Source organism: Cloeon dipterum, chromosome 3 (genome assembly GCF_949628265.1).
Source record: "Cloeon dipterum chromosome 3, ieCloDipt1.1, whole genome shotgun sequence".
Classification (NCBI taxonomy): Eukaryota; Metazoa; Arthropoda; class Insecta; order Ephemeroptera; family Baetidae; genus Cloeon; species Cloeon dipterum.
Genome location: NC_088788.1, coordinates 32026815 through 32044955, shown reverse-complemented (window position 1 = coordinate 32044955; position 18141 = coordinate 32026815). Strand labels below are relative to the sequence as shown.

The following is an 18141-nucleotide window of genomic DNA, read 5'->3' as shown; positions in this document are numbered from 1 at the left end:
AAGACAGCCGTTTAGCTGGTATTTAGCGGAAAATTAGAGCTGGCGGGATGTACACATTGCTGTGTGAGTGAAGATAGTGAGTAGCATGCGTGAAAAACAAACCGTGACTGATAACATGGTGTGAATTATTCACGCCAAATTAATGAACATTGCAAACTATCTTTTCACTTAGTCGACACCGCAGACACCTCTGCTAATTGCTGTCACTACACTTCTGGAATAGAAAATCCGAGGCGCGTGCTTGGCATTGGTTCAAATTACAACTACGTTTTAATATGCAGTCAAGTTCAAATCCAGAACAAACTTTAAAACTTGATATTTTTCTGGGATCACTATGTTGACTGAATACACGATAGCGCGATAAGAATTATTGCGTTTTTCACTTTCTCAGAATTGCAGGCCACAATCAAACAGTCGTAAATTGCCACAGCTAATTTCAGGAAAAAACAGAATGTGTTTACTTTAAGTTTAAGTTAACTTGAACAACGGCGGTTAAAAATTTTCAACATTTTCTTTTGCAGGCAGAATTAAATTGAAATAACGGTTTTATCCTCATTTAGCTTAAAATTTGTCTGCTACATTTCCTTATTTCGACAAGTCTTGGCAACATTGTAGCACCTTATTTCATGTCAAACAATGTTAAACATTAATAAACAATCTAAAATCAACCTGTTTCACGGAGAGCTAAAGCTAAGACTGCGGCTTCTTATTATTTTAACAATAGAATAAAAGTAAATAAATTCATTCACGGGTCAAATTCTTTTTCGCAGGACCGAGCCCGAAATGCTTCCGAACGACTTTCTACGACAACGATAATGACTGTGCAGATTCAGGACGAAGATGACCAAGACCCGAGCTTCGTGTACCGCGGCTGCACCCTGATGGACGGCGCGTGCGTCCACCCTGAGTACTTCGCCAGCGTGTCAAGCGGCGTGCTGTCGGGCGTGCTATCCGTTCGCCCTGAGCGAATCCACGCGGTCGACATGGATTCGCTCGGGCGCGCCGTGCAGTATTCCTTCGTGAAGGGCACGCCGCCCAACTTCCGGCAGTACTTTGACATCGATCCACGCACCGGCGCCGTCAAGCAAACTAGACCCGTGGACACGTCGGTGGCTAAGAAGTTCGACCTGATGATCAAGGCCGAGGAGGACTCGGAAATCAAACGCAGCGCCACGGCCAAGCTGATCATCACGGTCAACCCCATCGACAGCAACCCTCCTGTGATCAAGGCATCCGCCCTAGAAGGGGTTGTAGCTGAAAACGCACCCGTTGGCACGCCGGTGCTGGACCTCACCAGCAAGATGATCGTTCTCACTGTCCACGATCCTGATTTGGTAAATTTTGCTATACTTTTTTTTAATTAATTGGTATATAATATAATTTTACTTTTTAGGGACCTGGTGATCCGAAGCCCTCCTACACCTACGAGCTGACCACAACGTTTTTCAGGGTGGAGCCAGACGGGCGGCTGGTCGTTAACGAAGAGGGCCTCGACAGGGACCCACCTAGTCCAGGGCGTTTCCGTTTCCAGGTAAGTGCCGCCGTGCAATTTATCATATCTCGCTGTTTTCTGACGCGTGAATGGCCTGCTGATAAAGGTTGTCGCGAGGGAAAAAGGCGGAACTGCTGCGTCTGCCCCACTTTCCCTGATGGTGACCCTGAAGGACGTCAACGACAACTCGCCTCGTCTGCCGAATCTGCCGCCAGTGACGGTTGAGGCCGGAGACGCGTCGAGGCGTATCATCAAAGTCAACGCCACTGACAAGGACGAGGGCGAAAACGCCGAAATCACTTACTCGATCTATCACGTGTCCAACAACGGTGGACGCAAGTTTAGAATCGACCCTGCCCTTGGAGTCATCGAGTCCTTTGGCAGACTCACTGCAGGAGAGCAGTACAGCATCACAGTTCAGGTAAATTAAATTTAAAATTCAATTCAGAGAAAGCAGTTTTTATGCCAGATAAATTATTTCATTTTATTTTGCAATATTTATACTCATCCATTATTTGGACAGATTTGTACTCTTTAGGGAAAATCCAGTAATGCAAATTAAAAAATTCTAGGCTACAGACAAGGGCGGTCGCTCGAGCCAGGGCATAGTCGAAGTGACTGTGATCCCCGGCCCCAACACACACGCACCCCGTTTCTCTCAAGCCGTGTACAAGGCTGAGGTGAGCGAAGGCGCTGCCCTGAACGCCACCGTCCTCACCGTCACAGCCAACGACCCTGAAGATGACCCTGTCAGCTATAGCATTGTTTCGGGCAACGAGCTGCGTCAGTTCACCATCAATTCTCAAACCGGCGTCATCTCAGTGATCAGGCGACTGGACAGGGAAGACCTGACCAGGTACCTGCTGACGGTCAAGGCGGAGGACTCAGGAGGGTTGATGTCCACAGCCAACGTGGACATCACGGTTTCCGACTTGAACGATAAAAATCCAGAGTTTGTGGACTTGCCTTATGAGTTTAAGGTAAAAACGGGTGTTTATGTTATTTTTATCACAAATTAGTAAAAAAATGATTATTTTAATATAGGTCAAAGAAGGCGAGGCGGGGATCACTGTCGGCAAAGTCAAAGCGGTGGATGCTGACGAAGGTCCAAATGCTGTCGTTTACTATTCGGTGCCACCAGACGTATCCTTCAGCATTGACGCAATGAGCGGCGAAATCCGAACCAAAACCTCTCTGGACTACGAGAAACAACGCACGCACATTTTTGTAGTCACTGCGACAGATGGTGGCCAAGAGCCAAGGCTGGCTACAGCATCTGTAACCGTGCAAGTTGAGGACACGAATGACGAACTGCCCATTTTTGAGCAGACCATGTACGAAGCCATCGTCCCAGAAAATATGCCTGAGTTCATGGTCATCCAAGTAAAGGTAAAAATACTCGTGATCGGCGCCTATTTTGAGCACCAACTTTATATCTCTTTTTTGTAGGCCGAGGACTTGGATTCTAATCAGCAGATAACTTACACCATCCGCCAGGGACCAAGCGACCTGTTCATGATCGACCCACAGACCGGAGTCATCAGGACGACGCGAGGCCTCGACTACGAGTCTGCAGCCGAGCACCAGCTCGTGGTCGGCACTTTGGAGAACCCCAACACCGGGCCAGGAGCTGAAACCAGAGTCAACATCAAAGTGGAAGACCGAAACGACAACGCTCCAGTCTTCACGGTGCTGCCTCCCAGCCCTGTGTCCGTCGAAGCTGAGGTGTCGATCGGTTATTCGGTCGCCAAAGTGACGGCCATCGACAGCGACGGAACAGCGCCCAATAACGAAGTGCGATACACCTTGATCGGACGCGGCAAGGCTACCAAATACTTCTCCGTGGACGCAACCAGCGGACAGATTACCGTCAGGGATGACCTGACAAAAGTAAGAAAATATAAACACTATAAATATCATAGGCGCATTTTAAAACTAATTATCGATTTAATTTTCAGGAGACTGACACAGAATACGAGCTAGATTTAGAGGCCAGAGATGGTGGACAGCCTTCGTTGTCCTCGAGTATCGCCCTGTTTGTCCGTGTCCATCACGAAAAATCAGCCACAGCTGATGGCAGCCTTGGCTTTCCTGACGACACCTACACGGTGGAGGTTGCGGAAAATGCTCCGCTGGGAGATATGATCAAGGAGCTAACAATCATCAACTCCATGACGCATCCTAATGCACCATTGCGGTGCCGAGTGGAAACGACACAATTACCAAGTGATTATTAATGAAGAAAATGTTTGTCCAAATTTTAATTTTTTATTTATTAACTTTGCAGATATGTTCGTTGCCCAAATCACGCCTAATAAAACGTGCTTGGTCACACTGAACTCAAGCCTGGACTACGAGGAGAGTAAAGAGTTAAAGTTCAAAGTTGTCCTGGAGACAGCTAGCGGACTGCTCAATCCTCAGAAGTCATCGACCACCGTAATATATTTAATTAGTCCCCCATGATCAGATCGTGATGCCTTCTTTCGCAGATCAAAGTCAAGGTCCAGGATGTGAACGACAACGTGCCGACCTTCATCTACCCAACTCAGCCAGCGCCGCGCTCCCTCTACATGGGAGCTGTGTCCCGCGAGGCCGAGGTCTTCACGCCGATCCTGCAGGTGTCGGCCAAAGACAAGGACAGTGGCCCATTCGGGGAGCTGCGCTACAGCATCCCTAAAGGTCAGTCAGCCGGCGCCTCGTTCTTCCTCGACCCCAGCTCGGGCCTGTTGCGCACCAACGGTTCCATGGCCAACCTGCGGGGGCCGCTCAGGTTCGATGTGGAGGTCCGCGACAACCCTGAGTCCAAGAACGAGTCCAACACGGCCAGGGCCACCGTGGTCGTGGACATCCTGGAGCCGCCGCACCGCATGGTGCTGGTGCTGGCCGACGCGCGGCCCGAACGCGTCAAGACGGCCGAGTCGAGCCTCGTGAACGCCATCGAGACGCACACCGGGCTGGCCGTGGGCGTCGAACGCGTCACGGCACACTCGTACCTGCAGGCCAACGGCAGCCTGAGCGTCGACGACGCGGCTACAGACGTGTGGTTCTACGTGCAGGACCCTGAAACCGGAGCCCTGCTGCCGCGCAACTCGTCGCGCGTGCAGCGCCACGTGCTTGGACGCAACGCCACCGCGTCGCTCAAGCTGGCCGTCTCGTCCGCCTTGCAGGCCACGGCCTCCGAGGTGCGCGAGCCGCTCGAGCAGCCCAGGCCCAAGGTGGTGGCCGCTGTTGCACCGGCCTCCTGGGACATCTTCCCCTACGCCATGGTTGCCATCGCGTGCATCGTCCTCGTGCTCAGCGTGGTCGGCATCGCCTACTTGTGCGTCTCCTGGCACAGGTGAGAATTTTTTGCCAGTTTTGATTTTTTGGTTGGGATTAAAAATGGCAGTTTTAAAAAGTTATGTAACTTTTATAATTAAAAATGTCTGATTTCATTCAAAAATTAATTTATCAAGCAAAGTTCCCCCTAATATTAAAGTTAAACAAAATTTAAATATGGAAAACAAAAAATATAGTGTAAACATTTTAGCAAACATTGAAATTTGTTAATAAATGTTCTAAATATGCTTTTTAGAAAAAAAGAAAGTTCACCACTTTCTTTTTTCTTAAATTTACCTTTCTATCCCACAAAAAAAACTCAACTGTGTTTTATCAGTGCTTTTCTAACGTTTTGTTACTTTTTGAAAGTCTTAAACGAAACTCGCCAAGTTGATCAGATAGTGTCATCAAATTTAGTAAGGAGACACACTTGATATTTACGACGATCGTTCCTGATTGCAGGTATAAAACGTACAAAGAAAGGATGCAGCGTATGTACGTTGTTCCCAGATTTGATCCAGTCTATGTCGAGCCAAGTCTAAAAGAGTACGAAACTCAGGTAAGAGTTCTCAAGGATTTTATATGTTGTGAAAAATATCAAGTTTACAGGGGTAGTTTTCACCCTATAACGCACCAATGGCCTTCTCCTTCTTCTTTAAGTAGTCGAGGACATCTTAATTATTCTATTTTTATTAGATGTCATCATTTAATTCATGATGTATTTATTTAGGTCTAGTCACATCTTGCAATTATCCAAGTTGAGAAAAAGAGTCTAGATCTAGTAATTTAAATATTTGGCTCCTATTCAATTACAATAACATCTACCATCATGGGAATATTTTTTAGTTTAAAATTTAATTCCTCTAAATGAACTGATTTTTTTTCACAGGTTTTACAAATGAGCGTGCCAATCGACGACTCTGACAGCTTTAACGACCTGCAGTTGGACTTTGACGCTCAAAAGAACCACGCGTTTTCGCTGGACAACGTGAGCTACATAACCAAGAGCACGGGACAGCACAGCCCAACCAGCTCGGAGGCGGCAACCACGGCCAGGGCGTCCGAGCTTGGTGCCAATATGGTGTACGCAACCAACAACGATAACGTCACGTTTCGCGACAACAAAAACTACCAGAGTTCGTTCTCGCGCCACCTGGCGGAGACCACCACTGAACTGTGAAAGACTGACGCTCAATTATTACGTTTTACCTAACAAGAGTAGATGTGGACGACTGCTGCAGTTTTAGTTTGATACCGCAAGCTGAATGCGTGTGTGACGTTGTTATCTCAGACGACAGGCACTTGGGGACGTTAGAAAACTGCTTTTAAAAATATCCTTAGGGTTTAAACTGATCAAAATTGATTTTGTTCTATCGCACAACTAAATTATTTTGATCTCTAAAATGCAACGCAAACTTATGCTTTCCGAGCACCTTCTTTTTAGAATTGTTTTAAAATTGTGAAAAGTGCCTGTTGTTGTCCATCTGCCAGTGCCAATCGTGAGCATCAAAATGTGTTTATATTTTACTTAAGGAACATTATCGAGAAATGAACTGAATGTATGCATTGAATCGTGAAATGCAATTATGTAACAACTGTGTAAAAAATGTATTAATCATCGAATAAAAGGCCATCGAGTATTATTGCTAAATAAACTGCAGATTGTTTATTTATTTGTTAAGTATATGTAGATATATATCTCAACCGAGTGATTGGTGTTGCCTGGTTCCAAATTCTCGACATAAGTTGCTCCCAATACCTGCCCAATACTATACGTACTTTACAAAATATCTCCATTCTCTCTCTCTCTCTCTCTCTTAAAAGTCTCAAACTTTTGATATGCTCGATCACCATGGAATACTTCATCGTTGGTTACATAATGTATAATAGTTTTATCAAAATAGATTCAAACTGTCTATCAAACTAATTGGAATGTCACGGCACCTGGGGGCCTTCGATGTCTCGCTGAGCCCGGGAGTTGCTAACCCTGTTTTTGAACGGCGCGTACTCGCCACTCTCCATGGCGAACATCTTCATTTTCTCCTTAAACGACAACTTTTCCGGGACGGGCCGACTAGCCATCTGCTTCTGCTGTTGCTGCGCTGCCAGACGCTGGATGCGCGGATCACTGCAAAAAGAGAAAGTTGTAAATGAATGAACCTGAAGATTTAGGACAATAAAGCATTAATGCTATAGGGTTGGAAATTTTATCTGATTGAGTTGGCGCTAATCAACTAAAACGATATAGATGACATCAATGCATTAAAAACCAACAGTTGAAATTGTTTGTGCTTCATTCAAATAGTCTTGTTTCAGATGGTGCTAGAAACAACTCAAAGTCAGTTTGGAAATCTGTTCTTTTAAAGAATGAGCAGAGAGCGAGATTCATAAACATTTGGCATAGTTATAAAGATTTTCTTCATAGTAATGTTAAAATCCACGTAGGAATATGAAAACCAGTAAAACTGGCTACAGATTATTGAGCCCAAAACCATCAATAAACATAACATCCATAATTTAACTTTAATCCAGTGAACATTTTCATTACAAATTCATTTTTCTAACAACATTTAAAGACAGAACTGTCAAAAGTGGTGGAAAGTATAAAGAATAGACATACTTGTAAACTTCCTGTGCACCAATGACGCCTGGCGTGTTGCCTGCTGCAGAAATGTCGGCGCTAGATGGATGCATCAAAAGCATTTCAGCCTCATTGATGAAACTCTAAATAAAATATTCACAAATAAATCCAGGGGAGTTTAATTTTAATCAAAGAATGTCTCCTTACACTTGGATCTTCGTTCTGGTACAAATCACTTGAGTCCGTGTCGTAGTAGGAGGACCTGTGAGGAGACTCCTCTTTGTAGTCAGCTGGCAAGTGGCCTTGCTGTGCCATCACAGCGTAGGATGAGTTCCTCTCCGGGGGCGGAGGAATTGCCACCTCCCTCGGGGGCGACGAGGACGGAAGAGGCGGCGGCAATGTGGGCGTAGAGGGCGATTCCTTCCTTGGCGGCTCTGGCTGGTCCATGGAAAAGGACACGGCGCGTCGCGGCACTTCATCGTGTCTGCGGCTCTTTGGCTCATCAACAAACGTGACAGACCTGGGCATGGACTCGGCAGGAGGCGGACCGGTAGGATGGTCAGGGCCTCTGATTATCTCAGACTGAGCTCGCATGATGTCGCCTGGACGCATCATCTCAGGCATCCGCGGCACGTCCTGGGGCCTCTCCACCGGTCTGGAATTCTCGTATGACCTGTCCATCGACCTGTTCATCTCGTGGGACCTGTCCATCAGCCTGTTCATCTCATGGGACCTGTCCATCGGCCTGTTCATTTCTTGGGGCCGTTCCATCGGCCTGTTCATCTCTTGGGGCCGTTCCATCGGCCTGTTCATCTCTTGTGGCCGTTCCATCGGCCTGTTCATCTCTTGTGGCCGTTCCATCGACCTGTTAATCTCATGGGACCTTTCCATTGACCTATTCATCTCCTGGGATCGCTCCAAGGGTGGCCTCTGCGGTTCTTGCGGTCTGTCAAGCGACCGAGACATCTCATGCGACCGCTCCATGGCTCTAGACATTTCCTGTGAGCGGCTCAGTTCAGCGAGGCGCATGTTCTCCTGAGACCTGATCAGGTCCATCGGACGCGGCATCTCCTGCGACCTTGACATGTCTGTCAGACGGGACACTTCAGCTGAGCGGGCCATTTCGTGAGCCCTCATCAGGTCGGCAGACCGGTACATCTCTTGCGCTCTGATCATGTCAGACGATTTTGACATGTCCTGGGATCTCATCAGGTCAGACGGCCGTCCCATGTCGTGATGCCGCATCATCTCCTGCGACCTCGACATTTCGTGTTGCCGCATCATTTCTTGAGATCTTGACATTTCATGCGGCGGCCGCGACATTTCTGGTCGCTGCTGCATCTCTGGCCGGTAGGGTGGTTCTGATCGATACGGCATCTCTGGCGCGCGAGGATCCTCCCGCTGCCAATTTTGTCTCAGACTATCCAAAATACTGTTGCTAGAACTATTTAAGATTGAATTAGCACGTAATCAGGAAATAAGATTATCAATTGAATGCAGATTTAAATACTATAATAGATGTTCTTAATAATTATGGGATATGCCTCATTCAATATTGATGTGAAAAAATACTGAATGGAAATAATCCTGGACAAAAGAATTAATTATCTTACTTAGATCGATGGTTTGTCGCTATAGCATCATGGGAGAAACTCACTGATGTCGGTATTGCTTTTTGAGTGGCCACTGGCGGTCCAGGCTTATCACCTGCGCAAATCAAGATATGTATTTTATGCTAAGATTTAAAATACTCTCTTACTGTTTAAAGATGGAACTGACTTCGAGCTCTGCATTGGTGGACGCCTCGGTTCATTGGACTCGGATTGCTGACTTGGGCCTAGCGCACATTTTATTTATAAAGAAATATCGCAATGGACATGCTACTACTTACTTCTGCCCAAGTCCGGTGAAGGTTGACTTAAGAGTGTGGCCAATCCATGGCAAATAGCACCTTGCTTGGCAATTTCTAAGGTAACAACTGGACCAGTTTTAACCAAAAACTCAGCCGCCCTGAATTGAAAAAACCTCATTAGCATAAAATTATGCATCCTGATGAGAGCTAACAGCTATATTGGTATTTGTCACGAAAAAGATCTACAGATCTTAGATTAAAAAAATATGTTTCCTATGGAATAATGAATCCCTATTCAGTGAATTTTTTTTATGGAAAAACAAGCTGGGCTTATCACTGGTGTTGGCTCACCAAGGCACCAGATCATAATATCGCAGTTATTTTATCAGGTTTGTTTACAACACATACCTCTCCTGGGTTATGCCGACCAGGGAGTGTCCGTCAACTTTCAGCAGTTGGTCTCCAGCCTTGAGGCGGCCATCAGCGTCAGCTGCCCCTCCTGGGACCACCGTTTTCACATATATGCCCAGCCTGTCCAGACCTGCTCCTTTAGCAGCAACTATGCTCAGTCCAAGTCCGCTGGCTGCCTTGTTGAGCTGAACTACAGCTCTTTCTGGTTGTGGGCAGTGCCTGCCAGGTTGCTTCTCCATGTAAACGGTCCAGACTCCCTGCGATGGGGGCTGAATCGTGAAACGACACAGGTTGGCCTGTTGCAGGGCGCTCAGGAGATCAATCAAGCCGACTGGCATGCCCTTCACGATGTCGCAGCTGTAGCCGTCCTCTGGCAGAAGGAACGGCAGCTGCAGTTCTGGCTGCTCCTCCAGGCGCACCTCTCGCCCATCAGCCCTAATAAGCTCATCGGCGACGCTCTCAGCAACTCGCACGACGTTTTCAACCAACTCTTGGGGCACCTCTGGTTCATTCTGGGCGCGCCAGTAGCGCTTCAGCAGAGCCGCCAGTTGCAGCGAGTTGAGTTTAAAGCAGGTGGAGCTAAGGGTGGCGAGCTGATCGGCTGTGTATTTGGGCGCCTGCAGCAGGTAGGCGGCTTGCAGCACCCTCGAAAGGTGGCAGTCGGCGGCCAACTCCAGGCCCTGCTTCTCGGCCCACAGCTCAACATGGCGCAGGCGGTGCTGGATTCGATTGCCCCACCTGCGGCAGCAGAAGCGGTTGTCTGGGCCGCAAACCAAAGTGTTGAAAATCCACATGTTCAGCACGTGGAAGAGCTGAGAGAACAGCTGAATGGTAAGAGCGGCGTTTACCCTGCAGCGGCGCATCAGAGCCATCGCACTCATAAGTGTGACAATAATCTGGATAAATCCATTATTAATTTAAATAATCGATTATTTTTAGCAGAGATTTGGCAATACTTACAGCTGCGGCGGCATTTTCGTTGTCATCGCTGTCAAGCCAGAAAGAAGGCATGCTCGCTCCTAGTTCGGTCTCAACAATGGCCACCATGTTGCTAAATGCGCCGTGAACTGTCTCTGCCAAAATGTCTTGGGCGTCAAGTGTGAAAGCGGAAATGTGTCGGTCAGCTTTTAAAAAGTGCAGCAGCTCGCTGGCATTGGCCATCCAGAAGGTGAGAGATTCAGCCTCACTTGGTCTATCTGTCACGACTTGTTGAATTAACATAGCAACTTGCTCCAAAAGTATGCTTAGTCTCTGAGCTCTCTCAGTAGGTGTTAAATCTGGACGGTAGTGCGTAGAGGCCCGATATCTGAATTGAAACAGATCATTATTTGTGATTTAAGATAGTGAATACTGGTTTCCTGTAAAACTTTAAGTGAACGCATGAATTTTTAATGCGAGAGGCACAAAAATAATCACTATCCAATGCAAAATATCATTATATTTAACGCATCATATTATTAGCCAAAATCCAAAAGCAAAAATTTTTATTTAAACCGTGATAAATTGGAGGATTTTAAAGGCAGTTTAATTTACTAACACCGCTATGTTTCAATTTTCTTCTTTCTTACATACCTGGTGACCAAGTAAAGGGCATAAGTTGGTGCCAACTTGAAGTGCACTGATGATGTGTCAAGTGAGCCAATGAGCGCCTCCAAAAGCGTGTCTTTAACTTCCTCCCTGAACTCCAGGACTGCCGGGAGGATGGCGTCACCTTTAGTAGTTGCCGCCTCTGTGGTCTCCACATGCCCAGCCACGTCAAAAGTTGTCTCAAACGTTTTGTCTGGAGAATCGCGGCGCAATGGAGCGGCCGTTGGGTCGACATAGCGGAATAAGTGGTGCCGTCCGATGCGGACGGTGCAGCCGTGCTGGAGAATCGTTGTTTCCCAAATTCGTTGCTCGTTTACATATGTTTCTGCCTCTCGGCTGCACGGGGTAACTGTGACCAGGCCACCGCTGGAGGCGAACACGCAGTGCCGGGGTTGCACGTCCGCCCCAAACACTTGCAAACCCAAACCCTGCTCCGAACCGGCCTCAGTCACTTCGTACATCAGAGTGTGACGCTGGTTAAATGCGCTATCTGAAACTGAAATACAAAGTAAAGCGTTAGCTTGGTTGAAATATTGACTCAAGAAAAATATTATTTTTACTCAATCACGAGCCATTTTGGAATTTTATCGAATTAATTTTTTTGAAAGGCTATAGTGTAACATGCTTTTATATAAAGTTATTTGGGCGGAAGAGAAAAAAACAAGCTTACGTCTCGCTTACAGGCATGTCTGGATGTTGCTTTTAGGATTTTATGGGATAAATTTTAAATTAAAAGTAGTACCAGGCTTTTGATATTATAAACGAGCTTGCCATTTAGCTGCATTTTTAATGACTTTGCGGGTTGTGCAAAACACGCTTTGCCCATTTATAATGTCTGCATGTCTGATAGGTGTTTGGCTGCTAACAGTCGTTTGATCCCCAAGAGAGTATGTCACTTTTGAATTTTTAACAAGCATGCAGCAAATTCGCAGAGTTCTGTTCGCACCGACTGTGTATATGTTATAGGCCAGAAGTGGGTAGTAGATGTTTGCACGAAGGCCACAAAAAGAGCTGCTCTCGCTTATTTTCTCTGCGCTCGAAGTTTCACCAAGACAAAGAAGCCGGGGCACAATTAACTTTTAACAACTTCTCGACTACGCACTTCTTGCGGCAGCGCAGGCAAATTCAATAACCGCATAAAGTTTCGCGAGCTGCTTGAAGGCACCGACCGCGTCTTTCATAAAGCGCGCCGCGAAAGCCTTGACGGTTTTTTTCGCCGTGTGTGCAATGCTTTTCTTCGGCGACGTTATTTGAGGCTGGCTGGCTGGGTGGAAAGACAAACAGAGCAGAGATAAGGGCGCAAAAAGGAAGTTCGGGCGGCGTGAGAATCATCGTCGTCAACCCCCGGGGAGTCGACTCGTTGGCTGCCAGTGTTTGCTCGCGCGCGTCGCACAAAGTGAAAAGTCAGTCAGGCAGGCAGTCAGTCAGGTGCTTTTTACGAGTTAAATTCGCCCGTAAAAGCAGACATAAAGCGCAGGAAAGCTGATAGGGGCGGCGCATATCAGGTATTCGGTACAAGGCTCCATTTCAGCGGCATGAACTGAGTGTTGCGATAATGAATCTATGAAATCAAGACGGAATGAACCCATTTCTTCCTGCGATCGATTTGCCTGAGTGCTCGGCTCGTTGAAAGAGCCAAAAGCAATTGGCAGCGAGCGCTCGTAAAAAGCAGACTGCGACGGAAAATAACACTTTTCCCTGCTTGATGGAGTGTTTTCCATCTACCTGAACGGCAAGAGGCTTGATTGAAGTGTACAGGGCAGATAAAAATTGGGTCGCTCTATAACGAGACCAGACGTTCCCCAGTAAGCCTCTTAATTATACTTTTATCGAAGCTGTTTTTGTCGCAGACAATAGAAAACTCGTTCCTACGGTTGGCATTGCTGGCAAATTTCTCAGCGGAAAAGAAGTTAAAAATCATTCCTCTATTAAATGTTAGCTAAGAACAAAAACCTACAAATCAATTGTTTTTCAAGGTGATAAGTTTTTAAAGGATTTCATTCAATATAAGCTAACTGACATGATCACCTAAAAAAGTTACTTTTTTTCTTTCCCTTGGTCCGAGAATCGCATGATACAGATAAAGTGTGGAAGAAGGGGAATGGTAAGCAAGTGTCGCAAGTCTCAGGAGAGCCTTTCAAACACATCAATATAAGCGAGGGCTGGATAACATCAGACTTTTTATTATCATATATGACGAAATGCGCCGTTCCAATGAGCGTGAAGCAAGGGGAACACAATAGGAGGTAAACATGCAGAAATCTTGTAAATAGGTTATTTAAGTTACTTCTCAAAAATAAAAATTTCTTTAGTAACGTGTTGAGAGATATTTTGGTTGAATTCATTGACCTTGATCTTCATTGATATATTATGTTACGCTAAGAGAATATTATCACGCATATAAGACAAAACGACTGAAGTCAAATCTTTAACTTGGCAGTCTGTAGATATCATCTTAATGGCACGAATATGCTAATCGATCTGAATTTTCTGATACCATCTTGCCAGATGATTTATGGCCATCCTTCCTCAGCGCGAGTAGATTGATATAATATCAAGAAAACACGCTAGTTAGGAATTTTGCGAGCTAAAAGAAGATAAAACCCAAACAAAACGAACGCTTCTCGCGTGTTTGCTGCTATGTTGCAATTTGCAAGTGGGAAACGAGAAAATCTTCCTCGAGTAGAGAGCATTCATCAACTAACCAGGAGTGTTGTGGCAAGTGCGAGCTGAAAGGAACAAAACAAATGCCAAAAGGCCGTTTATCTGCACGGCACACTTCAGCAGCATGTACTTGACATTTCAAAAGAAAACCTTTGTCCAATTTGCACTCTGCGGCCAGCATAGAACTACAAAATGCACGCCTAGCAGCCGCAAGCCACATCAAACCGGGGGAGAACAATGAAAAATGGAAAAGCCAATTAAAGCGAAACACTCGAGGGTCGTTCGCGTAACGAGGCTCGAAAAAAGCAAGATAACAACCCACTTCAGCGGCTCGGGGAAATGCCATAAAAAATTCAGGGACTCTTCATGAAAATTTGAGGCAAAATCGATATTTTTCCGAGTGACGTGCAACATGTCACTCCTCCACTTGACCTGGAAATGTTGGTTTGTGTCACGTCTGAAGACGCTCTCCAAAATAACAACCGTCGCACTGCGTCCCAGTTCGCTTTAAGGGATCAAAATGTCAAAAAACACCCACCGTGTCTGAGCTCCAGCAGGAAGGGCGCCGATTCGTCCGGCTGCTGTTCTTTTGCGTGGCTGCTGGCCGTCTGCTGCAGTTTCTTCTTGCGCTTCCGCGTCTGCATGTCGGCCGGCCGTCGTCGGATGTGGAACATGATCGAACCTGCAACACACACATCCAACGGGCAAAATTAGTTAGGTACGTCTTGAGCGGGCCCAGTGGCGGGCCGGGATGCCTACGCCTGATCCCCCAGTCAAGCATGTTGATATTGAACTGGCTGCCTGGCCGGCTGAGCCAACGCCAGGTCATTGGCGGGCATGCGCCCCGCTGCCGCGATGCGCGCACCGCCGAGCTTGTCTTCTTGCATTATTCGCCGTCCCATTACGACTCCATTATCTCTGATTAATTCATGCGTTGGGTGTTGGGTGGCTGGGAGGGTGGCGAGTGGGCGGCCGGCCAGAGGGTGCATCCCGCCTGATCAATCGGCGCCCCCCCGAGGGCGTCGTAAACCATTAGGCGGATTATTCTGAGCCGCTCGCACACGACGCGAGCTGAATGCGAATTGCGCATTTTCACCGGCACCGATTTTTACAAGCCTTCGAGTTTGGGATGGATTAGAACAAATGGCCGTAAGAGAAAGAGGGAAGCGAAGGCACGCCATGCTCACTTTTTTATCTAGCTGATAGCAATTATTTACAGCCTACTGATTCGGCATATTGGCATTACTAGTTCATTATTCTGGAAATAGTTCGCCCTTTCTGAAAAGCGCATCGCATGAATTGTTAATGCTAATGGTTTCCTGTCGTTAAGAAAGGGATGGGCTCAGAAACTTTACCTTGGTTGATAGTTGCTGCGGCTTTCATGAACTAGAATAGCAGCAAACCAAAGATATTTGATGCTTGCTGGCATTAAGGACCAGTCAAGTTCGTGGAAGGTAACAGCCACTGACGGTTTTGAAAAATAATGAGTTTCGAGATTTTCAATAGGCGCGCGTTGAAATAACTTTTAAGTTTACCGCTAGCTTTGCAGCCTTTTGCTCGTCTTAATTTAAATGTATGACAATTTGCGATTTGGATGAGAATAAACAACAATTTGGTTTTTGGCTTCAGGAGTTTGCATAAACTGGTAGTTACCAAACTCTAAAAAGAGATATATTCATATTGCGATGCCATACTGGTTGCTACTTCCCGCACACTCTCTATGAACTAATAATTTAGTAAACTATAGATACTGTTCAATTACTGGATTCTAATGTCTGGGGTGGTCATGTTATTCCCAGTGTTCTGTATCTAGCTGCTGAATTTGTATTTTCGAGATAAATTTAATAAGGTCTAAATCAATGCAATGATTTAACAACTTGTCAACTAAAGAGTAATAATAGAGAACAATTTTTATGTTGTAAATCGTTGACGTAAGGAACTTTAGTTTAAAATGATTGAATAAACCTCACCTTTACTTGGAGGGCAGTTCATTAAAATCGCCAGAGGGCAGTCATCATCTTCCAAAATATATTCCATATTGTTCGGAGGGTGGTTGTTGTTTTCTTTTACATCTTCATTCTTCTTAAACACCTGAAGCAAAATACAAATAATTTTTAGAACAGATTAAAAAAATCTGGACAGGTTTCTATCTTCGCCTGCTTTTTTCAAACTACAAAATTTTAGTACTTAACACAACGGATTGGTTAAATTGATTGCATAACAGGAAAGAGTATCACTCACCTGAGTTAGGCAATAGTTATTAGGATCCTCGTGAATTAGGCCATATTTTTCAAGCATCTGCTTCACAACAATCTGAGCATTGTCATTGACAGACAAAAGCAAAGTCTTATAAGGCACGTCCTTGCAAAGGGACTCTCCATAAATTTTCAGTGTGCCTCCAGTGTCAGGTCCACCATCTTTGCTACGGAATTGCTGCAGTTTTCGCTCCAGTTTCTGCTGCCGCCGTCTCCGCATTACCGCTTCTGGATTTGATATTGACCGGGTGAAGCTCGTTTCAGGCAATTCGGTGTACAATTTTTCAGCAACGTTGGCATTCTGGTCCTTGTTTTGTTGGACCTGGTCACGCTTCTTGCTTTTCTTCCCAGACGGTTTTCTCTTGAAGGAACTTTCCTCAAAACTTGGCTGAACAGAAACTTCGTTGCGTCTGCGAAGGAGAAAGCGACCTTCGAGGTCATCTTTATGCCAATTTAGCTGCACCATGAGTGGCCGTTGTTCAGCATCCAGGCGCTTTTCAACACCGTTTTCATGGATTTCGTAGAGGGCAAATTCAGGTACCTGTAACGACCACGCAAATAGTCAAGTTAAGATTTTCCAGTGTAGTATTAGTGCAGTTGCCTCTTTTCTGTGTTTTACCAGTACCTTTTGTGGGTTAGGAGATTAAAGTGTTTGTTTTAAGCGATTCCGTGCGTCAAGAGATTAATCGTGTTATTTATTGATTCTGCAATTTTTTTCTAGCTTCACTATTTGCCTATTTATGCTATTATGTTGTTTTATCTTTTAATATTTATTTTTTTTGTGTTACTGGTTTAAATTACACACGAATGTTCTCTTTATAAAAAAGCGAATTTTTCACTTTTGATGCCCACCATTAGATAGTTCTAGTTATTTTTCCTCATTGTTAGCCCATAAAACACTCATGCAATTATTTCACATTTTAAGCTCTTAAAATTATTTTACCATGACATTATGGAACCATGTGACCAACAATTTTATTATTTAAGTCAAGGATTATGTCAAAGCACATTTTCAGTCACACACATAACTATCTCAATTGAGTTGCAATTTAGAGAATGAGCTCACGTCTAGAGAAGCGGGATTTATGAATCACCCAGCCAATCATAGTATGACTAGCAGATTTTGTAAGTCTTCACCAGATAGAATTACACTTGCCAAAGCTCGAAACCCTTTGAAACGAAAGTTACCCTTACTGTGCGTTAAAGAAATAATATTTAACAGCCAAACATTGAAAAAATTGGTGATAAAATGGGAATTTGAAATATTTTGAGCAATTTAATGAACAAGGAAAACGAATGCGAAAATAGCAGCGTTTCAGTTATTACTGATTTCTATGGGAATAAGTACCTAAAATTTGTTAAAACTAGGGTGCAAGTCGATTTTGAGCTTAATTTGCAACCAACCTCAAGCATTCTCATGTCAGGACGGAATTTTTCGATGAGCGTTTCTATGACGGCCTGTGTGGTGGCCGTGGAGGACACGCGTATGCACTTGGTGGCCACCTTCTGGCCGGCATCCTGGAAGTAGAACCGCATCACGCCGTGGAACTCTAAATTCTGCAAACAGAGTGAGCGGCAAGTTGATACAAGAAGTCGAGGAATGTGGTGGAGAAACAGGGCGTGTTACGTACCTCATTAGGTTGAGAAAGGGCGAACAGGTCGAGGCGGTTGCTGTTCCATTGCTGGATCACCTGAGCCAAAGACTCTTGCTCCGGGGACGTCATTTTCCTGTCCCGTGGCGAGTCCTTAAGTCTCTAGATCACAGGAAAAAACTAGAGATGCGCGTACACGGCATTTAATGTCAATTTTAGCTGCTAAACAGTGCCATAACAACAACACCGCGTCGAATCAACTGTCGCCCATGAAACTACGGCTACGGCGTCAAGTTGACCAACTTAATAGAAGAAAGACAGGAGAAAACACTTGTTCGCATGAGACAGGAAATCACGGAGGTAACGAGAACGAGGTAGCCAGAGGTAGC

At 45.5% G+C, this 18141-nt stretch overlaps 2 protein-coding genes across 4 annotated transcripts in view; one reads left to right on the top strand and one right to left on the bottom strand.

The window, feature by feature from the left end:
- Positions 1–6465, top strand: part of Cad99C (cadherin-99C) — a 21882-nt gene extending 15417 nt beyond the window's left edge. For both annotated transcript variants that reach the window (XM_065485949.1, XM_065485950.1), the window contains 11 exons: positions 771–1334; positions 1394–1531; positions 1599–1913; positions 2065–2472; positions 2537–2881; positions 2942–3382; positions 3451–3718; positions 3780–3928; positions 3982–4829; positions 5273–5369; positions 5700–6465. In XM_065485949.1, the coding sequence (XP_065342021.1) occupies positions 771–1334; positions 1394–1531; positions 1599–1913; positions 2065–2472; positions 2537–2881; positions 2942–3382; positions 3451–3718; positions 3780–3928; positions 3982–4829; positions 5273–5369; positions 5700–5990 (3864 nt within the window). In that variant the 3' untranslated portion in view covers positions 5991–6465. The remainder of the gene's footprint in view (positions 1–770; positions 1335–1393; positions 1532–1598; positions 1914–2064; positions 2473–2536; positions 2882–2941; positions 3383–3450; positions 3719–3779; positions 3929–3981; positions 4830–5272; positions 5370–5699) is intronic.
- cno (canoe) lies at positions 6449–18141 on the bottom strand. 2 transcript variants are annotated; one of them, XM_065485946.1, is made up of 14 exons: positions 17792–18141; positions 17565–17717; positions 16147–16701; positions 15876–15996; positions 14444–14587; positions 11227–11737; positions 10615–10960; positions 9652–10550; positions 9283–9401; positions 9151–9228; positions 9005–9098; positions 7599–8835; positions 7431–7534; positions 6449–6938 (listed from the first exon to the last, which is right to left on the bottom strand). In XM_065485946.1, exons 1-14 carry the CDS (start codon positions 17882–17884, stop codon positions 6746–6748), a joined length of 4647 nt encoding a protein of 1548 aa, XP_065342018.1. In that variant the 5' UTR covers positions 17885–18141; the 3' UTR covers positions 6449–6745. The 2 variants fall into 2 exon arrangements, with proteins under 2 accessions (XP_065342018.1, XP_065342020.1); XM_065485948.1 differs by lacking the exons at positions 15876–15996; positions 16147–16701; positions 17565–17717; positions 17792–18141 and adding an exon at positions 14665–14742.